This window comes from Mus caroli, chromosome 13 (genome assembly GCF_900094665.2).
Source record: "Mus caroli chromosome 13, CAROLI_EIJ_v1.1, whole genome shotgun sequence".
In the NCBI taxonomy this organism is placed as follows: domain Eukaryota; kingdom Metazoa; phylum Chordata; class Mammalia; order Rodentia; family Muridae; genus Mus; species Mus caroli.
In genome coordinates this window covers 68,152,648-68,169,862 of record NC_034582.1, presented here as the reverse complement: position 1 = coordinate 68,169,862, position 17,215 = coordinate 68,152,648, and the positions used below count along the sequence as shown (strand labels likewise).

Below are 17,215 nucleotides of genomic sequence, written 5' to 3'. Positions count from 1 at the left end.
ACATACCCAGAGAGGCTAAGCCAGGGGGGCACGAGGGATGCAAGGAGCTCCCTGTGAAGGGAAAATAGAATAGATATGGCAAGTAGATGGGGAAGGGGGGGGGGGGGGGGCAAGTAAGGATTGGGAACAGAATGGATCAGGTTAAGGGAAGATGGAGGGAAAGAGTACTGGGAGAGGCAACTGGAACTGAGGTTAAGTTTGAGAGGGAGGTAGAAAGCTAGTACAATGACAGTTCCCAGGAAACTAATACAGTGATCCTAGCCAAGACTCCTAGTAATGGAGGATATGGAACCTGAACCAGCTGTCTCCTATAACCAGACAAGATTTTCAGTGTAGGGATGGGGATACCAGCCCAGCCACAAAATCTTTGACATACAATTTGTCTTGCCAGCTGATGTTCTCGGGTAAAGATGGCACAGAAATTGTGCGAGTGGCTAACTAATGACTGGTCCAGCTTGAGACCCATGCTATGGGAAGGAGCCCACCACTGACACAGCCTGGAGGACCAGAAACCAGAGGACAGATGGCCCAGAGGTGTAGGATAGAACCAAATACAGATGTTACTCTGTCATACTTACAGACAGGAACCTCGCTCAGTCACCATCAGAGAGGCTCCATCCAGTAACTGATAGAAACAGATGTAAAAACCCACAGCTAAACATTAGGCAGAACTCAGTGAGTCCTGTGGAAGAAAGGGAGGAAGGATTGTAGGGGCCAGAAGGATCAAGGACACCATAAGAAAACCCACAGAATCAACAAACCTGGACTTATGTGGGCTCACTTAGACTGAACTGACCATCAGGGATCCTGCATGGGTTTGACCTAGCCTCTGCACACACTTTACACATGTATACCTTGTTGTAAACCTTCTTGCTTTTGTAGTACTCCTTACAGAGAGAGTGGGGCCTATTTCCAACTTTACCTGCATTTGAGATCTTTGCTCTCCTACTGGGTTGCCTTGTCCAGCCTCAATATGAGGGAGGTACCTAGTCTTATTACAACTTGATATATGTCATGTTTGGTTGATACTCTTGGGAGGCCTGCCCTTTTCTGAAGGGAAACAGGAGGAGTGGGTGGGGAGAGGGACTGGGAGGAAGGGAAACGTTGGTCAGGATGTAATATATGAAAGAAAGAATTAAAAAATACAGTTGCCTTGGTCATGGTGTCTCTTCACAGCAATAGAGCAGTGACTAAGACAATAATGGATTGCCATCTTGAGTACCGGGCAGGAATTTATACAGGGATTGCTAAAAGGAGAGAAAGCTACGTCAGTCTTCATGGCAGAATCTTATAAGCTAGGATAAAGGAACAGAGCCCACCCCAGTGGGGGCATTTTTTTCATTTCCTGGCTGCCAGGAGGTAAGCAGGTTTCTTCTGCTACTCCTTCCTGTTAGGACTCCTTGGTGTTGTGTGACTCTTCTCAGAGAAGTGGAAATAAACACTTGTTCACCCCTGATAGGGCCCTGACCACAGATCAAAGAAATGATTCCCCCAAAGTCCAGTTTGATGAATCAATCGGTACAGTGTGTTTACTTAACAGATGTGTGGGTGAGGAGTTACCTAGAAACGTGTGGGTCACCCTGAGTAGCTGCACTCTCAGAAAATCCAATGGGGGTAACAGCCTCCCAAGAGCTGCATAGAGTCCTCGCTATCTACTGGCCCAGAATTCCATAGAGCTGGGGCTGGAGGACACAGGAAGGAGTGGCTGTTACCTCGGGTGATGGTTTAATGACACCCCCTCACTTTTTTTTCCTGATAGATCATCAACAAACCTAATCTTGCTGAGGGTCTCCTATGGGTAATCACAGCTGCTCTGATTAAGAGAGAAATGACTACGTTGATTGAGCCTGTTCCACAAGAAAAGCAACATTTGCCCCTTAGTGGAGTTTCTATGTGCTGGTGGGTCTGGGATTGGCTAAGACGTTCATTAAAAAGGTACCATTAAAAGGAGAGAGAGCTCCTTTCACTTAATGTCTACGAGCTTGCTCTTTCTATGTTTCTTCTGTGTTGTCTTGGTCCTTTTTCACACTGAGTGAGTTTTGTTTCACCCGGCCTTTTCCCACTGTCTCCTTGTTAGGCTGTTCTGTCTGCTGCTTAGGGTACTCACGCACATGCTCTACATCATGGTGTCTGCTGTCCAAGACACCATGCTTTAGCTTTGTGAAGCATGAGCACTTGACCAGGGTGCACCCTGTTGAGTTTTTGTGCCATCAGCACCAGATATTTTGCTGTACTGTAGAATACATTGCCCAACTTGTCAAGAGATGACCACTCTTTAAAAGACATTGAGATGGTGCAGAAAAGGTTTTCTACTATCTCCACAAGTACTTTTTATTTTTCATCATTATGAACCCAAATTTCCAAATGCTCTCACCTATCTTGTGTGAAGACTGAGCTGCCTGTCTGCTACATATGTGCCAGAGAGTCTCATTCAGACCCATGTATGTTCTTTGGTTGGTGGCTCAGATTCTGAGAGCTCCTAGGGGTCCAGGTTTGTTGACTCTGTCTTCCTGTGGAGTTCTCATCTACTTATGGGTCTTCAACCTTCCCCCATCTCTTCCATAAGTGTACCAGACCTCTGTCTGTTTGGCTGTGGTTATCTGCTTCTGTTTCTGTCCACTGGAAGGTAGAGCCTCTCAGAGGACAGTTATGCTAGGCTCCTGTCTGCAAGCATAACCAAGTGTCATTAATAATGTCGGGGATTGATGTTTGCCCATGGGATGGGTTTTGAATTGGGCCAGATATTGGTTGCATTTCTTTCTGTCTCTACTCCACCCTGCATTTCTTTTAGATGGGACACATTTGGAGTTGAAAGTTTAGTGGATAGGTTGGTGTCCCTGTCCTTCCACTGGGGTTCCTGCCTGGCTACAGGAGGTGGCCTCTTCGGGTTCCATGTCCCTACTGTTAGACACCTTGGCTGCTGGCTACCCACATTGACTCCTGGGAGCCTCCCCTAACCCAGGTCTCTGGGACTTCCTAGGGATCCCCTCCCCCTGGCAGGCGCAGCTTTCCATTTATTCTCCTGATCCTCTAGGCCTCTCTCCTGTCTCTCCCCACACCTAATCCTGCCTCCCCATTCCCCTCCTCTCTTCCACCCAGTTACTTCCCTCCCTATGCTTCCTATGACTGCTTTGTTCCCCCTTCTAAGTGTGATTCAAATATCCTTGCTTGGGGCTTCCTTCTTATTTTGGGTCTGTTGGGTGTATCACAGGTATCCTGTACTTTATGGCTAATATCCACTTGTAAGTGAGTACATAGTGTGTATGTCCTTTTGGGTCTGGTTTCCCTCACTCACGATATTTTCTAGTTCCATCCATTTGCCTGCAAAATTCATGATGCCCTTGTTTTTAATAGCTGTGTAGTATTCCATGGTGTAAATGAACCACATTTTCTGTATCTATTCTTCGGTTGAGGGATATCTAGGTTGTTTCCCGTTTCTGACTATTATGAATGAAGCTGCTGAGCATGTGCCCTTGGGGTACAGTGGAGCATCTTTTAGGTATATGCCCAGGACTAGTATATCTGGCTCTTCAGGTAGAACTATTTCTAATTTCTGAAGAAACCACTAGATTGATTTCTAGAGTGGCTGTACAAGTTTGCGTTCCTACCAGCAATAGAGGAGTGCTCCACTTGCTGCACATCCTTGCCAGCACGTCCTGTCACTTGAGTTTTTGATCTTAACCATTCTGACTGGTGTAAGGTAGAATCTCAGGACAGTTCTGGAGTTGCATTTCCCTGATGACTAAGGATGTTGAGCATTTCTTTAAGTGCTTCTTGGCCATTCAAGATTCTTCTGTTGAGAATTCTCTCTTTAGTTCTGTGAACCATTTTTTATTGGGTTATTTGGTTTGTTAGAATTTAACTTCTTGAGTCCTTTATGTATTTTGAATATCAGCCCTCTCTCAGATGTAGGGTTAGTGAAGATCCTTTCCCAATCTATAGGCTGCCATTTTGTCCTGTTGACAGTGTCCTTTTCCTTATAGAAGCTTTTCAGTTTCATGATGTCTCATTTATTATTGATTCTAGTGTCTGAGCCATTGACGTTCAGTAAGTTGTCTTCTGTGCTAATGTGGTGGAGGCTATTTCCCACTTTCTCTTCTATTAGGTTTAGCATATCCAGTTTTATGTTAAAGTCCTTGATCCACTTGGACTTGAGTCTTGTGCAGGGTGATAAATATGGATTTATTTGCATTCTTTTACATGCAGACATCCAGTTAGACCAGCACTGTTTGTTGAAGGTGCTTTCTTTTTTCCATTATGTGGTTTTGGCTTCTTTGTCAAAAATCAAGTATCAAGATGTGTGGGGTTATTTCTGGATTTCAATTCTATTCCATTGATCAACTTGTCTGTTTCTGTACCAACACTATGCAGGGTTTTTTTTGTTTGTTTGTTTGGTTGGTTTTTTTTTTTTTTTTTTTTTATCACTATTGCTCTGTAGTACAGCTTGAAGTCTGGGATGGTGATTTCCCCAGAAGTTCTTTTATTGTTCAGGATTATGTTAGCTATCCTGGGCCTTTTGCTTTTCCACATGAAGTTGAGAACTGCCCTTTCAAGGTCTATAAGGAATTGTGCTGGAATTTTGATGGGAGTTGCACTAAATCTGTAGATTGCTTTTGGTAAAATGGCCATTTTTTTTTTTACTATGTTAATCCTATCAACCATGAGCATAGGATTTTTTAAAAAACTGTTTACTTTTTTAATTTATTATATGTAAGTACACTGTAGCTGTCTTCAGACATTCCAGAAGAGGGAGTCAGATTTCATTACAGATGGTTGTGAGCCACCATGTGGTTTCTGGGATTTGAACTCCGGACCTTTGGAAGAGCAGTCGGGTGCTCTTACCTACTGAGCCATCTCACCAACCCAAGCATAGGACCTTTACATCTTCTGATATCTTTTTCAGTTTCGTTCTTCAGGGTCTTGAAATGCTTGTCACGCAGATCTTTTTCTTGTTTGCTCAGAGTGACACCTAGATATTTTATGTTATTTGTGGCTATTGTGAAGAGTGCTTTCCCCCTAAGTTCTTCTCTGCTTGTTTATCCTTTGTGTACAGAAAGGCCATTGACTTGCTTGAGTTAATTTTATATCCAGCCACTTTGCTGAAATTAAGATCACTGATTGCTCTTCCAAAGGTCCTGAGTTCAAATCCCAGCAACCACATGGCTCACAACCACCCATAATGAGACCTGACACCCTCTTCCAGAGCATCTGAAGACAGATACAGTGTACTTACGTATAATAGTAAATCTTTTGGGCAGGGACTGAGAGAGTGGGGCTGGCTGGAGCAAGCTGGGTTGACCAGAGCAAGCAGAGGTCCTAATATTCAATTCCCAACAACCACATGAAGGCTCACAACCATCTGTACAGCTACAGTACTCATATACATAAAATAAATAAATATTTTTTTAAAAAAAGGGAGTTCTCTGATAGAATTTTGTGGATCACTCACGCATACTATGATACCACCTATTGTTAGTGATACCTTGACTTCTTCCTTTCCAATTTGTAGTCCCTTGATTTCCTTTTTTTGTCTTTTTGCTCTTCAAGAACTATATTGAATAAAGAGGGGGACTGTGGCCAGCCTTTTCTTGTCCCTGATTTTAATGGAATTGTTTTAAGTTTCTTTCCATTTAATTTGATGCTGTCTATTGGCTTGCTGTATATTGCTTTTATTATGTTTAGGTATGTGTTTTGTATCTCTGATCTCTCCAAGACTTTTAACATGAAAGGGTGTTAGATTTTTGTCAAAGATTTCTTCATCATCTAATGAGATGATCATGTGATTTTTGTCTTTCAGTCTGTTAGCATAGTGGATTACGTTGATGGATTTTTGTATATCAAACCATCCCTTGTCCCTGGAATGAAGCCTATGTTATCATGATGATTGAGGTTTTTGATGTGTTGTTGAATTTGGGTGGCAAGAATTTTATTGAGTATTTTTGCATCAATGTTTATAAACATGAAATTAGTCTGAAGTTCCAATCCCATATCCCTAAAGAAATAGAAGCAGTTATTAAAAGACTCCCAACCAAAAGAAGTTCAAGGCTAGATGGTTTTAGTGCAGAATTCTTTCAGACCTTCAAAGAAGAGCTAATGCCAATACTCCTCAAACTATTCCACAAAAATAGAAACAGAAGGAGTACTACTTAATTCATTCTATGAATCCATAAGTACCTGACACCTAAACCTAACAAACCTAAACAAAGGCTCTTCATTTCATTTCTAATTTCACTCTTTTCAAGATATTAATCTTCCCTCATTCCTAAGCAGCACATTTTGAATCCTAGGACTTAGTTCTGTATCTTTTACATCTTCCACATGTCTCCTAAGCAATAATCTCCCTCCAGCTTGTTCTCTGTGTGGTAAAATGCAGTTGTGATGACTGTCAAGCAATCTGCCACTTCTAACACCTGAGTGATCTCTGGGTCTGTTTCTTTTGGTTCCAGGTTCCAGTTTCCTACTTGTTTGCATCCTGGTTTGGGATTCGTCACCAGCCACTGTAGATACTCCCTGTTCCATATGGGTGACGTCACATCCTTGCTGAAGTCTGGGGCTTATCCTTGGCTTCCAGAGCTTGGTCATCTTTTTATGTCATACTTTTTATAATTTGTTTATTGAGACCTGAATAGTACATATGTTAGGGCTAACATATCCTCACTGTGGAGGGAAATCCACCAGAGTTCCTCTGAGATCCCAATGACCTGGGCTTTCTTCTGCAGAGTGACCTGAAACAACTTTTTGTAGCTTAGGAAAGAGCCAGCAACTCAACCACCTTTCTTAAAACTGGACAGGTTAGATACTCCTCTTGCCATAATTTTTTAGTGAACATAGCATGCATCCCTTGCTACTGAATGGGTTTCAGAGCTCAGTTCTGTCTGGCCTCATGTTGATGAGAAATATTCCTTGACCCAACCACTTTGGAACTTATTGAGATTAACTCTAGAGCCAAGCACATGATCTGTGCTGCTCCACTAGTTTTGATAGAGAGGGTCACTTACATTTTTACCTAATTACATCCCCTGCCTGGAAGGGATCAATTTCTGAAGAACTGTCTTCAACCACGTTCACCAGTGTGTTGCCTCTAGACCGCTTGATTCTGCTTACCTGACTCTGAGTTAGCAGGTACACAGTCCTGAGGATTTCTGTATCTTGAGGAAGGAACTGTTATACTCACGAAATGTCTTTCTTTAACCTGAAAGTTCTTGTCTCAAAATCCACCAGCACAAGGCAACTTTACAACCTGCCCCATTTTGGGTCACATTAGCTGCATCTCCATCCTTTTACCTTCAGTCTATGCTTGCCCTATACATCCTCAGCTATTTTCCTTGCCATTGAAGCTTTAGTCTGAGTTTAATGGAAATACTGCCAAGATGAAGTTTAAATTTATCACCTGGCTGTATTACATTTGTTTTACGGTCCTTCTCACTCCTCCTCCTGCCTAGTTCAGATAAAACTCATGTTTATACTAACTATGGTCTTGTTTCCTTTGGAAGACTTACGATACACATTTCTTTTTCTTTCCTTCTTTGCTGCTATTGTTTATTGTTTGTTTTGAGACAGAACATTTGCATGTAGCCCTGGCTGTCCTGTAATTCACTCTGTAGATCAGGCTGGCCTTGAACTCGGAGAACTGCCTGTCTCTGTGTCCCAAGTGCTAGGACTACAGGCTATGTCACCGCTCCTGGCTGAGATACACTTTCCAATTGCGTACCTTGAGATAATAACTAGCCTTTGTATTCTTGTATTTTCGTGATTACTGTTGGCGATAATGAGTTGGCTCAGTTTTTGCTTACTAAAAATCTCTTTATGTTGCTTGACTCTAGAAAGGTATTTTAAGCACAGAATTCCAGCCTGGCATTTTTCTCACCTTTAATTTTGAGGCTATCACCAGTCTCTCGCTAGCACAGTCAGAGGCCACTGAGTAGTTGGTGGCTATCAAGGTGCCGGCCACTGTCAGTCAGCAGTCACTGAGAACTTGGCTGCTACTGAAAAGTTGGCAGTCACTAAGAAAATTGGTTGTCACTGCGAGTTTGGTTCTCATGGAGAAGTGGACTACTGTTGAGAAGTCAGCTGTCGTTCCCTGAGGGGTTGGCTGGCACTGGGAAGAAAGCTGTTCATCACTAACCAGTGGGCACTCAGCAGTACCCCGGCAGGCTTTGTACCCTGAAAGCACACACATTTCTTCTAGATGATTTTAGATTTTCCTTTTACAGTTTTTATTGCGCGCGTGCATGCGTGTGTGTGTGTGTGTGTGTGTGTGTGTGTGTGTGTGTGTGTGTACCTGTGCCAGGCACACAAGTGGAGCTCCATATGGGTGCTGGGGGTCAAACTCAGCCCATCAGGCTTGGTGGCAGGTCTAGCTCGCTTAGTATTTGTTCGATTTGGTGCTCACTGAGCAGCTACTTTTGTCTGCATTTATAGATTTTGGGGAAATTATGGCTATTATTTTGTCAAATATTCTTCTCTGTCCCTGAAAGGCTATATCTGACCATGTTTCTTGGGTTACTCCCTTCCTTTCTCTGTATTTCCTGCCCATGCTTGCTGGTTCTGCACATTGCTAACCTCCAGGTTCCTGCTTTATCCCTTAGTGCATCACCTACTTGTGAGCGTGTCTCTTCCCACCAGCTGGAAAGGAGAAGTGGGGACCAAATGTGGATCAGCAGCCAAACTGGTCAGCAACTACCCAGTCCGGTCAAGGTTGCCATTGAATTCCCAGACCGGAGCTGACAACACTTTTGGGAGGGACCTACCGGTTCCCCGGGGCAGGCTAATCTCTCTGGACCTTTCCATGACTGCAAAGGTCTCTTGATTGATATACACCTCCAGAAACAGATTTGGCTTCTAGGATTTCCTGCTAACATTGCCTGGAGTGCAGTGAGCCTCATTCATTACTGTCTATCTCCCACCCATGGCTAGAAAATGTATTACACAGCAAAAGCAGCCTGGAAGGACACAGGGCTCTGTCATTGGAAGTGGACCTGAAATTTCTGGTTACTTTCCTCTAGAGAGAATGGTGCCTTAACTGAGGACTAGTGCACATTGCTAACCATGACTGGAAAAGCATCTGTAACAGGAATTAGCACTGGCCCAGTCACCTCTGGTGATGGCTGGTGGCTGTGATACTGTTCTAAATGCTCCCTTTACTCTTTCAAGGTCCTTCTCCACTCAACTGTACTCCTGCCTCTGGTCAGGTGACTATTGTGCCCAGCAAGGCCAAAGGATGTCTGACCAACACAGGACAGACCTCTCTCTTCCCTGTCATCTGACAGGCATCTCTGGAGGGGGTTGGCCTGTCAGCCTGGGACACAGTGACAATAACAGTGGGCAGGGGTATATGGAAGGTTCTGAGGAAGGAAGGGAAAGGAGTAACATTATAATTACGATTTCAGAAACAAACGGGAAGTGTTGTTCTGTTGCTGACCTCTACTCTCCTCTGTCAGTATGTGTTACTGTGTAACTTGGCCTGGGCAGATTTACAGGCCCATCCAGAGATTCTGCTGCTCCTTTCATGCTGATAAAGTTTGCTCTAAGAGCCTGACTACCCAAGATCAGAGGTTTCTACCTGGGACCAGAAGACATGTGCTGCTCCAACTTAAACAGCTGCCAGCCCCGAGGCTGACTCCCCTGAGTCAAGGCATGAGAAATGTGACTATATCAGATGGGATGGCTGGCTCTAAAGATGGATGGGAAGGTATTTTCATGAAACTGGATAGGATGGGCAGAGTGATGTCACTGCCTTTGGACCCAGTGGCTCTCCGTGTGCTTCTTGTGATTAACACTGGGTCTAGAGTGTTGCCATATCTGGGATCAGGGAAGCATAAATAAGTACTAGAAGAATTTTGTAAACATGTATTCCCATCATACGGTGAGACACAAAAAACAGGGACAGAGCAACCACAAGATTGTGTGCTTGCTTGACTGGGCATGTATCTGTGTGCATGTGAGTTTGTGTGCATGCCTATATGTGTGCATGCTTGTGTGTGAACTGGCACACCAGCTGGCTAAATGGTTACTCATTCTTCCCACTTCTCAGGAACCCCTATCATTTTATACGGAGAACATCAAGAGTTTCAAAGAGCAGTGAACTTTGAAACTCAGTTTTTCCGAAAGAAAATGTTTAGATGGGCTCTAAACCAAACTCGGCTCATCCTACAGTGGAGACAAGGCTGGTGGGAGCCATCTTTCTGGGAGAAGGTACAGCCTTGGGTTTATGACTTCAGCACCATGCAAGAGGACACACAGGGATGTGTAACCTTATGCTCTGTGTGTATGTGTGGGCTCCAAGCAGTAGGTGCTCACCTTCCCTACCCTGCTTTCCTATGGAATCTCCAGGACAGGCAGTTTTCTGAAAGACCTCCGGAGCGGCTTCTGGCAGGTTGGTTCCAAGTCCAGTGTGGCAGAACTGGATGATCAGAGCAGCAGACATATCCTGTCTGACAAGCACAAGGCCCCAGCATCTGAACCTGATGCTCACCTGGTTGCTCTGCTGCACGTGTGGCCAGTCTGTGCCTGGAGATGTAATCTCTCCTGTGACCAAATGATTACAGGTGACAACTTTCCCAGACCAGTCTGCATGACAGGAATGCAACTCATGCCTTGGTTAGACCCTTAAAAATTTGTAAACAAGCCACATATGCACACCTTTAATCCCAGCACTTGGAGGCAGAGCAGGCAGATCTGAGTTTAAGATTAGCTTAGTCTATACAGTGAGTTCTAAGCTAGTCAGAGCTGTAAGACCCAGTCTCAAAATAAGCAAGAATAAATTTTAAAATGATCTTAAATTTAGTTTTGGAGTTGATGGTCCAAAAGTGACAAGTTCATAAAAAAAGGTACAAAGGAAGAGGGATGGAGATCCAGCAGCAAGGAATACTTGATGTTATTCTGTAAGACCCAAGGAGTTTGATTCCCAACACCCACATGGGCAGCTCACAACCACCTTCAGCTGTAGGTATCTGATACCTTTGATCTGACCTGCAAGGGTACCTGCATCCATGTACACATACGCATAATTAAAACTGATACAAACTAAATCTTAAAACACACGGAGGCTGGAGAGATGGCTCAATGACTGCTCTTCTAGAGGTCCTGAGTTCAATTCTCAGCAACCACATGGTGGCTCACAACCATCTGTAATGGGATACAGTAGCCTCTTCTGGTGTGTCTAAAGACAGCTACAATGTACTCATAAGAATAAATAAAACACACACAAAACACGGTGGGAAGAAAAGCTTTCTGAAACAGTGTTAAGTTAGAACATACTTTCTTACTACGTGGGGCCCAACCACATGTACCACGGTTCTGGTGAACATCAGTGTTATTTACTCCTTGAAACTAGTTGCAATAATGTGGGCCTGGGTACCAGAGGTTTTCCACGGAGATCTCTGGCCAGGCCTGTTGCGAGGGTTCCGGCGAAAGGAAGCAAATGTGGCGTGGGCAGGGAGGGGAAGTCACTTCCCAGCTTCTGCTGTGCCAGTTCCACCTCTGTCTCTGCTGTGCTGCCCTGCACTGAGTTGGGTTGGGCTGGGCTTGACGGACCAGAGGAGCCAGTGAAGAGTGCGGCAGGGCCTCAGGTGGTGCTTTGAGAGAGCGGATCTCTCCCCAAGTGTTACTGCTCTTAGGACAAAGGCTCAGACAACGGAGTAGTTCTTGCACACCTTTATTCTCTGGATCAGACTTATATACAGTTTTGGGGATGATTCAGGATCTGACAGCAGGTACTTCTCATTGGCTTGGACTGAGACTTTGGGGAAACCTTATTTGCATGTGGGAGGGCTTGGTGCAGCTACTGTGTGATTGAAGCGGCGCAGGGGGCTGTGGGAAGGCTGTGGCCCAGGGGGCGTGGCCAAACTGCCATCCCATGCAGGTGGAAATCTCCTCCCACTGGCGCTTCCGGGGAGGTGTGCGGAGAGGGTGTTCCAGACCTATGCTTGACCAGGAACCAGGCTATCTGTGCACAGCCCACCACCCCACAACTTGATTATCATATACAGTGTGTGTGTGCACGTGTGTACCTGGGACTATCTCAGTTCTTGCTCCTCAGGCACAATCCAGCCTGTTATTTGAGACTGAGTCTCTCTTACCAACTTGGCCAACTGGGATAGGCTAGCTGCCAGTGAACCTCAGGGATCCCTTGCTATCTCCCTGGCACTGGGTTAACAGCTCACTCACCTGCACTCAATTGCATTTTTATTGTTGGTTCTGGAGACTGACTCAGGTCCGTAGGCTTCTGCAGCAAACATTTAAGCACTGGGCTTTCTCCTCAGTCCTCCTTGCACCTTTGGAGGGTGTAATCATTTACCTGTTGTTTTACTTCTTCTCTCTTCTACAGGTTTCAAAGGATGGATCTGCTAACAAATGTGCTTACGAGTTACGTACACAGGAAAAACTACAGAACCAGCTGACCCTCCGGATGCAAGGCACCATGGTGTGTCCCGTGAGTGACAGCAAACTTTCTTCTAAGTGAAGCTTTTATTAACAAAACACACTAGAGCCTGTACAACTTTACGTTGTGTCATGTTTATTCCACTGAAAACCTGAAGCCCGCACCCCAAAGGAGCCCGCAGGCAGGGCGGGCACTGCCCCCTCCCCTGCCCGGTATGTACATTCACAGTTCTGATGCGCGGACTGAGGTTACTAGAGAGAGTCATCAGGAGGATGAACATCCGTCCCAGGTCTGCTCAGGATTCCTTCAACATGACCAGTGGCCATTCCTCAGGAATCCATCACTTGCAGATGGCAGGGCAGAGCCCAAGCCTCGGGACATCTCAGTTCATTAGTCTCCTTCATTGGCCTTTTAGTGGCTTTTCTCTTCTGAAAATTTGTACTCTACAGTTATAAAACCAACCCGTTAGCTACAAAGGCTGTGTTCACATTTCATTCATACCTAACCAGCTAAGAGCTCAGAAGTCGATCTCCCTGCCCATCCCACGGCAGTGTGGCGCTGTGTGACTGAGGTTGACAGGTTTGTTTATGTGATCTCTCTTGGGGAAAGCACATACTGACACTCCCTCTGAGAAACTCAGAAAACACCTTTCCTGCATTTACTGGCTTGGTGGTCATCTCCTATAGCAATGCCCCAAATGAGAAAAAAAAATCTAGTTTAGGAGTAAAAAACCAAGATTCCAAAGCTTAGGAAACCAACTAAACCTACAGTCACTGTGCTTTACGGATAAGTCTTGTCATAAAAAAAAGAGAAACCAAGTAATGCTGAAGGTGACAGCCTGGACCCTGTTCCTTCCTGATCTCACGAAGGGCCAAGCACAGCAAACTCTGTGGCCTGTCCCCTGCAGCTGTCACCCCCACAGAGTAAAGTCACCTACGCTCAGATGGTGGCTGCTTTTCCTAAGTCACCATGGCAACCGGTGCAAACAGAGGGTGATGGGCTTTGGGCAGGACCTCCTGGCCTTCTCAGTATGTCTGCTCAGAGGGCTAAAATCAGCACAAAGATAAGGGGACACTTTCCAGTTCTTTCCCTCTGGCTGACTCTTTAACCCACATTCAATGCTTTTAGTGGTTACATGAAGTAGACTTTGTCATATTGAAACTGAAATACCAAACTGGCAATGTTTATAAAAAAAGATGGAGATTCAAGAAGGCTTAAGGAAAGCAGAAAAGGACCCCGGGGCCAGTCTTTGTGGCTAAATGTCCCATGACTTCAATGGGAGCAGGGCAGTGAGGCCCCTTAAGCTTCGGCCATCAGGATGTCTCAGAGTCTATCAAAAGCAAGCCTGGAAATAAATATCTTTACGTTAAGGTGAAAAATGAAGTAGAAAACCAATTTTCTTTCTTCTTTTTTAAAAAAAGGGTGAATGTTTTCAAAGTGAGGTTTATAAAAGAGTCACGACCTCCTGCATCGACACAGAAACACTTAGAATCTGACGGTGCCCCCGTCACGTGAGCCAGAGACGGCAGAGGCACTAAATTAGGACAAGGTGACTGACTGTTCCAGGGAGGGTATGTGCAGCGCACGCACAGAGGTCCTGCATTGTGCCCACTACACAAACAAAGAGGGGAAAGACAGACACAAACTCAAGACCAGCGTATTCTAGGTGAGCACAAAGCCATACCTGTGCCCACTCAGCCTGTGGAGTCCTGCCCCACAGGGAGGCCCCGAGCACCCACCCGCCCGCCTGCCTGCCTGCCTGCCTGCCTGCCTGCCTGCCTGCCTGCCTGCCTGCAATGGGCAGATGGGACACACATACAGCTTCCCTGCAAATGCCCAGCTGGGCCCTGAGACAGACTTTACAGAAAACAAATAACATCACAAGTCTCTTGGACCTCAGGCCTGCAGACAGAGAGAGACAGGGAAAGGTAAAAGGCGCAACACACAATCAGGCTCCAGGCCACTGGAGGCAGGTGGTGATGCGGGAGGGGCCTCATCCCTCCAGAATCTTCCATTCTAGTCCGCTTTCTTACAAGAATTCTTTCTCCCAAAGTCTGAGTTCTCAGGGCTGAAGTCAATGCAGAAGCCATTGGGAGTTGGTGCTGGGGGTGTCTGTGCACAGCTGTCAAAATGTGTCTGGTCAGGGTTCAAGTAGTCCTCTGCGTAGTCGGGGTACATTTCCGCAAACCCACAAAAGTCATCTGCAAAGACAAGGAAGTGATTATTGGGACCCGAGAGAGCCCCATTACCAGGCACTGGTCAGAGACCCCTGCTAGAAAGGGGAATATTTCAGGAAGAGTCGTCACCCCCAATGCTGGTGCAGTGACCAGATATTCCTCAGGCCAGGGCCCAAGTACAGGGTGCCAGGGTTCTGGTACTGAAGCCTTTGGGAAAGCAGCTTCAATGGAGCTGGGGTGGGTGTCCTCCCCACAGGGGACCCAGGTCTGAAGCCCCTGCAGCTTCTTCAGGGGATCCAGTGCTATGTGAGGGGAGAGGGTAGCCTGGTGTGTGCAGATGGGACAGGGGCTCCATTCATGTCCCCTGGACCCCTGGGCTGGAGTACCCAGAACATCCAACCTCTGCTTCACTTACCAAATGTGATTCTTCCCTTGTCCTCTTGGTCAATCGCCTGGAACAAGTCGGTCACTGTTAATTCTGATACACCCAGTGCAGTCTTGAGGATGCAGGACAGGCTGGCCTCATCTATGCTGCCATCCTCAGGAGATCCGTACATCTGCAAGGGACAGTGAAGAGTTACACTGGGGACGCTCCTTCTGGTGTTGGGCAGGCCTGGGACATTTTCCCCAGTGCTCCTGACCCCACCTGGTTCAAACAGCTGGCACCCTTGAGCAAGTGGTGCCTAAAAGTAGATGTTAAGGCTCAGGGTAGAGTTGTGCCTCTGCCTCTACTGACCTCTGCCGGTCCCTTATGGACATTGCACAAACATGTCTTGATTGAGATTCGGATGCTATAACTGTGGGAGCAAAGCAACAAGTAGAAGGAGACTGAACAGAGATGGGACTGGAGCTGGAAGTAGCAGAAGGGCTCAGTGTGGCAGAGCAAACCTGGGGCTGCAGGGCTCTTGCAACAAGAACCGGGAAACCAGAACAGTGTGCTTCTGGTGCCACCTAGTGGTCAATGGATACACTGCAGAATCGTTTGGTGATTAAGCTCACAATGCATTGGGGTTGTGAGGCTGTGGTTCTGAAGAAGGCAAGGACTAAGTCTGCATTTCTAATCAGAAATGTTCACTGTATGAAAAAAATGAACAACAGGGGTTACAGAAGATAGACATACTGCTCTGTGAGGGTCTCTTCCCATTTTCCCATGCTACTAGGTGTCTCCAAAGTCCCTATGTGAAACGTTTCTATAGGGGTGATACTAACAAGAGACCCCAAAGGGGCATGAACATACATTAGAGTTCACCTCCAGGAGTACCTAGGAGTACCAGTCTCTGGGTCCTACTCACAGTCACAAAGCTGTTTTACATCTTGACATTTGGCCCTAACTATGGCGTGAGGGTCCATACCCCATCACACAGTACTGCAATGTTGCACAGGGAACCCAATAAAAGCTAGATTTGCTGGAATCTTTTATTGGTTTGCCTATGCTCTTAAGACCAGGTGGAGAGATGTGTCTTTCCAGGAAGTGCTGGAACACCCAGCCTTGTTATAGAACACTCCACTGATACCTTGTTACTGTCACTCCTGTCTAAAGTTCCCAGGGCCATTATGACCTGGGGATAGCAGACAAGGATAGTTGTAGGTATGGTACTGTGGAAGTCGGAGGGGTGACAGCCGGCCTAAGGAGTGAGGTGCAGTGGGGTATGGTCACAGTGGGGATACGGCCCCAGCATGACCACCAGGATGCTCAGCCGCCTGCTGCACTTGCTCGTCCAGGCAGCTGTGAGAGGCTTGGACCATGTTCTGCTGTTTGTGTTGCCGACGAACCCGAATGCTGCTTGACACCGTTACGCTCCACCACTACAACAGCTTCTCCTTGATGACTTTAAGTCACCCCAAGTGGGATTGAGCCATTAGAGCAGAACACATTGTAAGTGCAGGAGGGTCAGGCTTTCCCAACCAGTCAGCAGGCGTTGACACCATAGTGTTCTCCTGGAGTGACCCATATGAGTGACCTTGGCAACTGGGGATACATCCTAAGAGTACTGTGGAGGGGTACAGCGGGTAAGAAGAAAGCAAAGGAGCTTTTGGAGGCCGTGAGAGACCAGGGGCTCCTAACACCTCTGAGCGTATCTATGAGGGTGCTCGCAGATAATCCTGTCTAAGAAGGAAAGACCCACTCTGAATGTGGTGGTGCCGCCCATGAGCTGTGGTCAGCTGAGTACCAGCATCCCTCTAGCTCTGGTTTCTGGCCGTGGCTGCCTCACGCTACTGTGGCCCTGCTTTCTCTGCCATGTTGGACAGTAGTCCCTTAAACTATAATCCAAAGCAAATCCTTCCTTCCTTAAGTGGCTTAAGATTAATTTATGTGTGTATGTATGTATGTATGTATGTATGTGCACCATGAACAAGCAGGTGCCCAGAGAGGCCAGAAGAGGGAATCATGGTGTATGGGTGTAAGCCATCTGACATGGATGCAAAGAACTGAACTTGGGTACTGTGCAAGAGCAGCAAGTGTTCTTATGTTGAGCCATCTCTGCATAAGACATTCAAGTGGCTTCTTGTTAGGTATTTGGTTACAAAAATGACAAAGGTAATTGATATAGAAAATTGCTAACAGTTTGTCTTAGTTAGGGTTTTACTGCTCTGAACCGACACCATGACCAAGGCAACTCTCATAAGAACAACATTTAATTGGGGCTGGCTTACG

General features: G+C 46.0%; 1 protein-coding gene across 1 annotated transcript in view; it reads right to left on the bottom strand.

The window, feature by feature from the left end:
• Window positions 1-14,140: 14,140 nt before the first annotated feature.
• Window positions 14,141-17,215, bottom strand: part of Lpcat1 (lysophosphatidylcholine acyltransferase 1) — a 52,599-nt gene continuing 49,524 nt past the window's right edge. The window contains exons 13-14 of the mRNA XM_029468612.1: window positions 14,975-15,116; window positions 14,141-14,583 (exon numbers count right to left, since the gene is read on the bottom strand). Coding sequence (XP_029324472.1) covers window positions 14,399-14,583; window positions 14,975-15,116 — 327 coding nt within the window. The 3' untranslated portion in view covers window positions 14,141-14,398. The remainder of the gene's footprint in view (window positions 14,584-14,974; window positions 15,117-17,215) is intronic.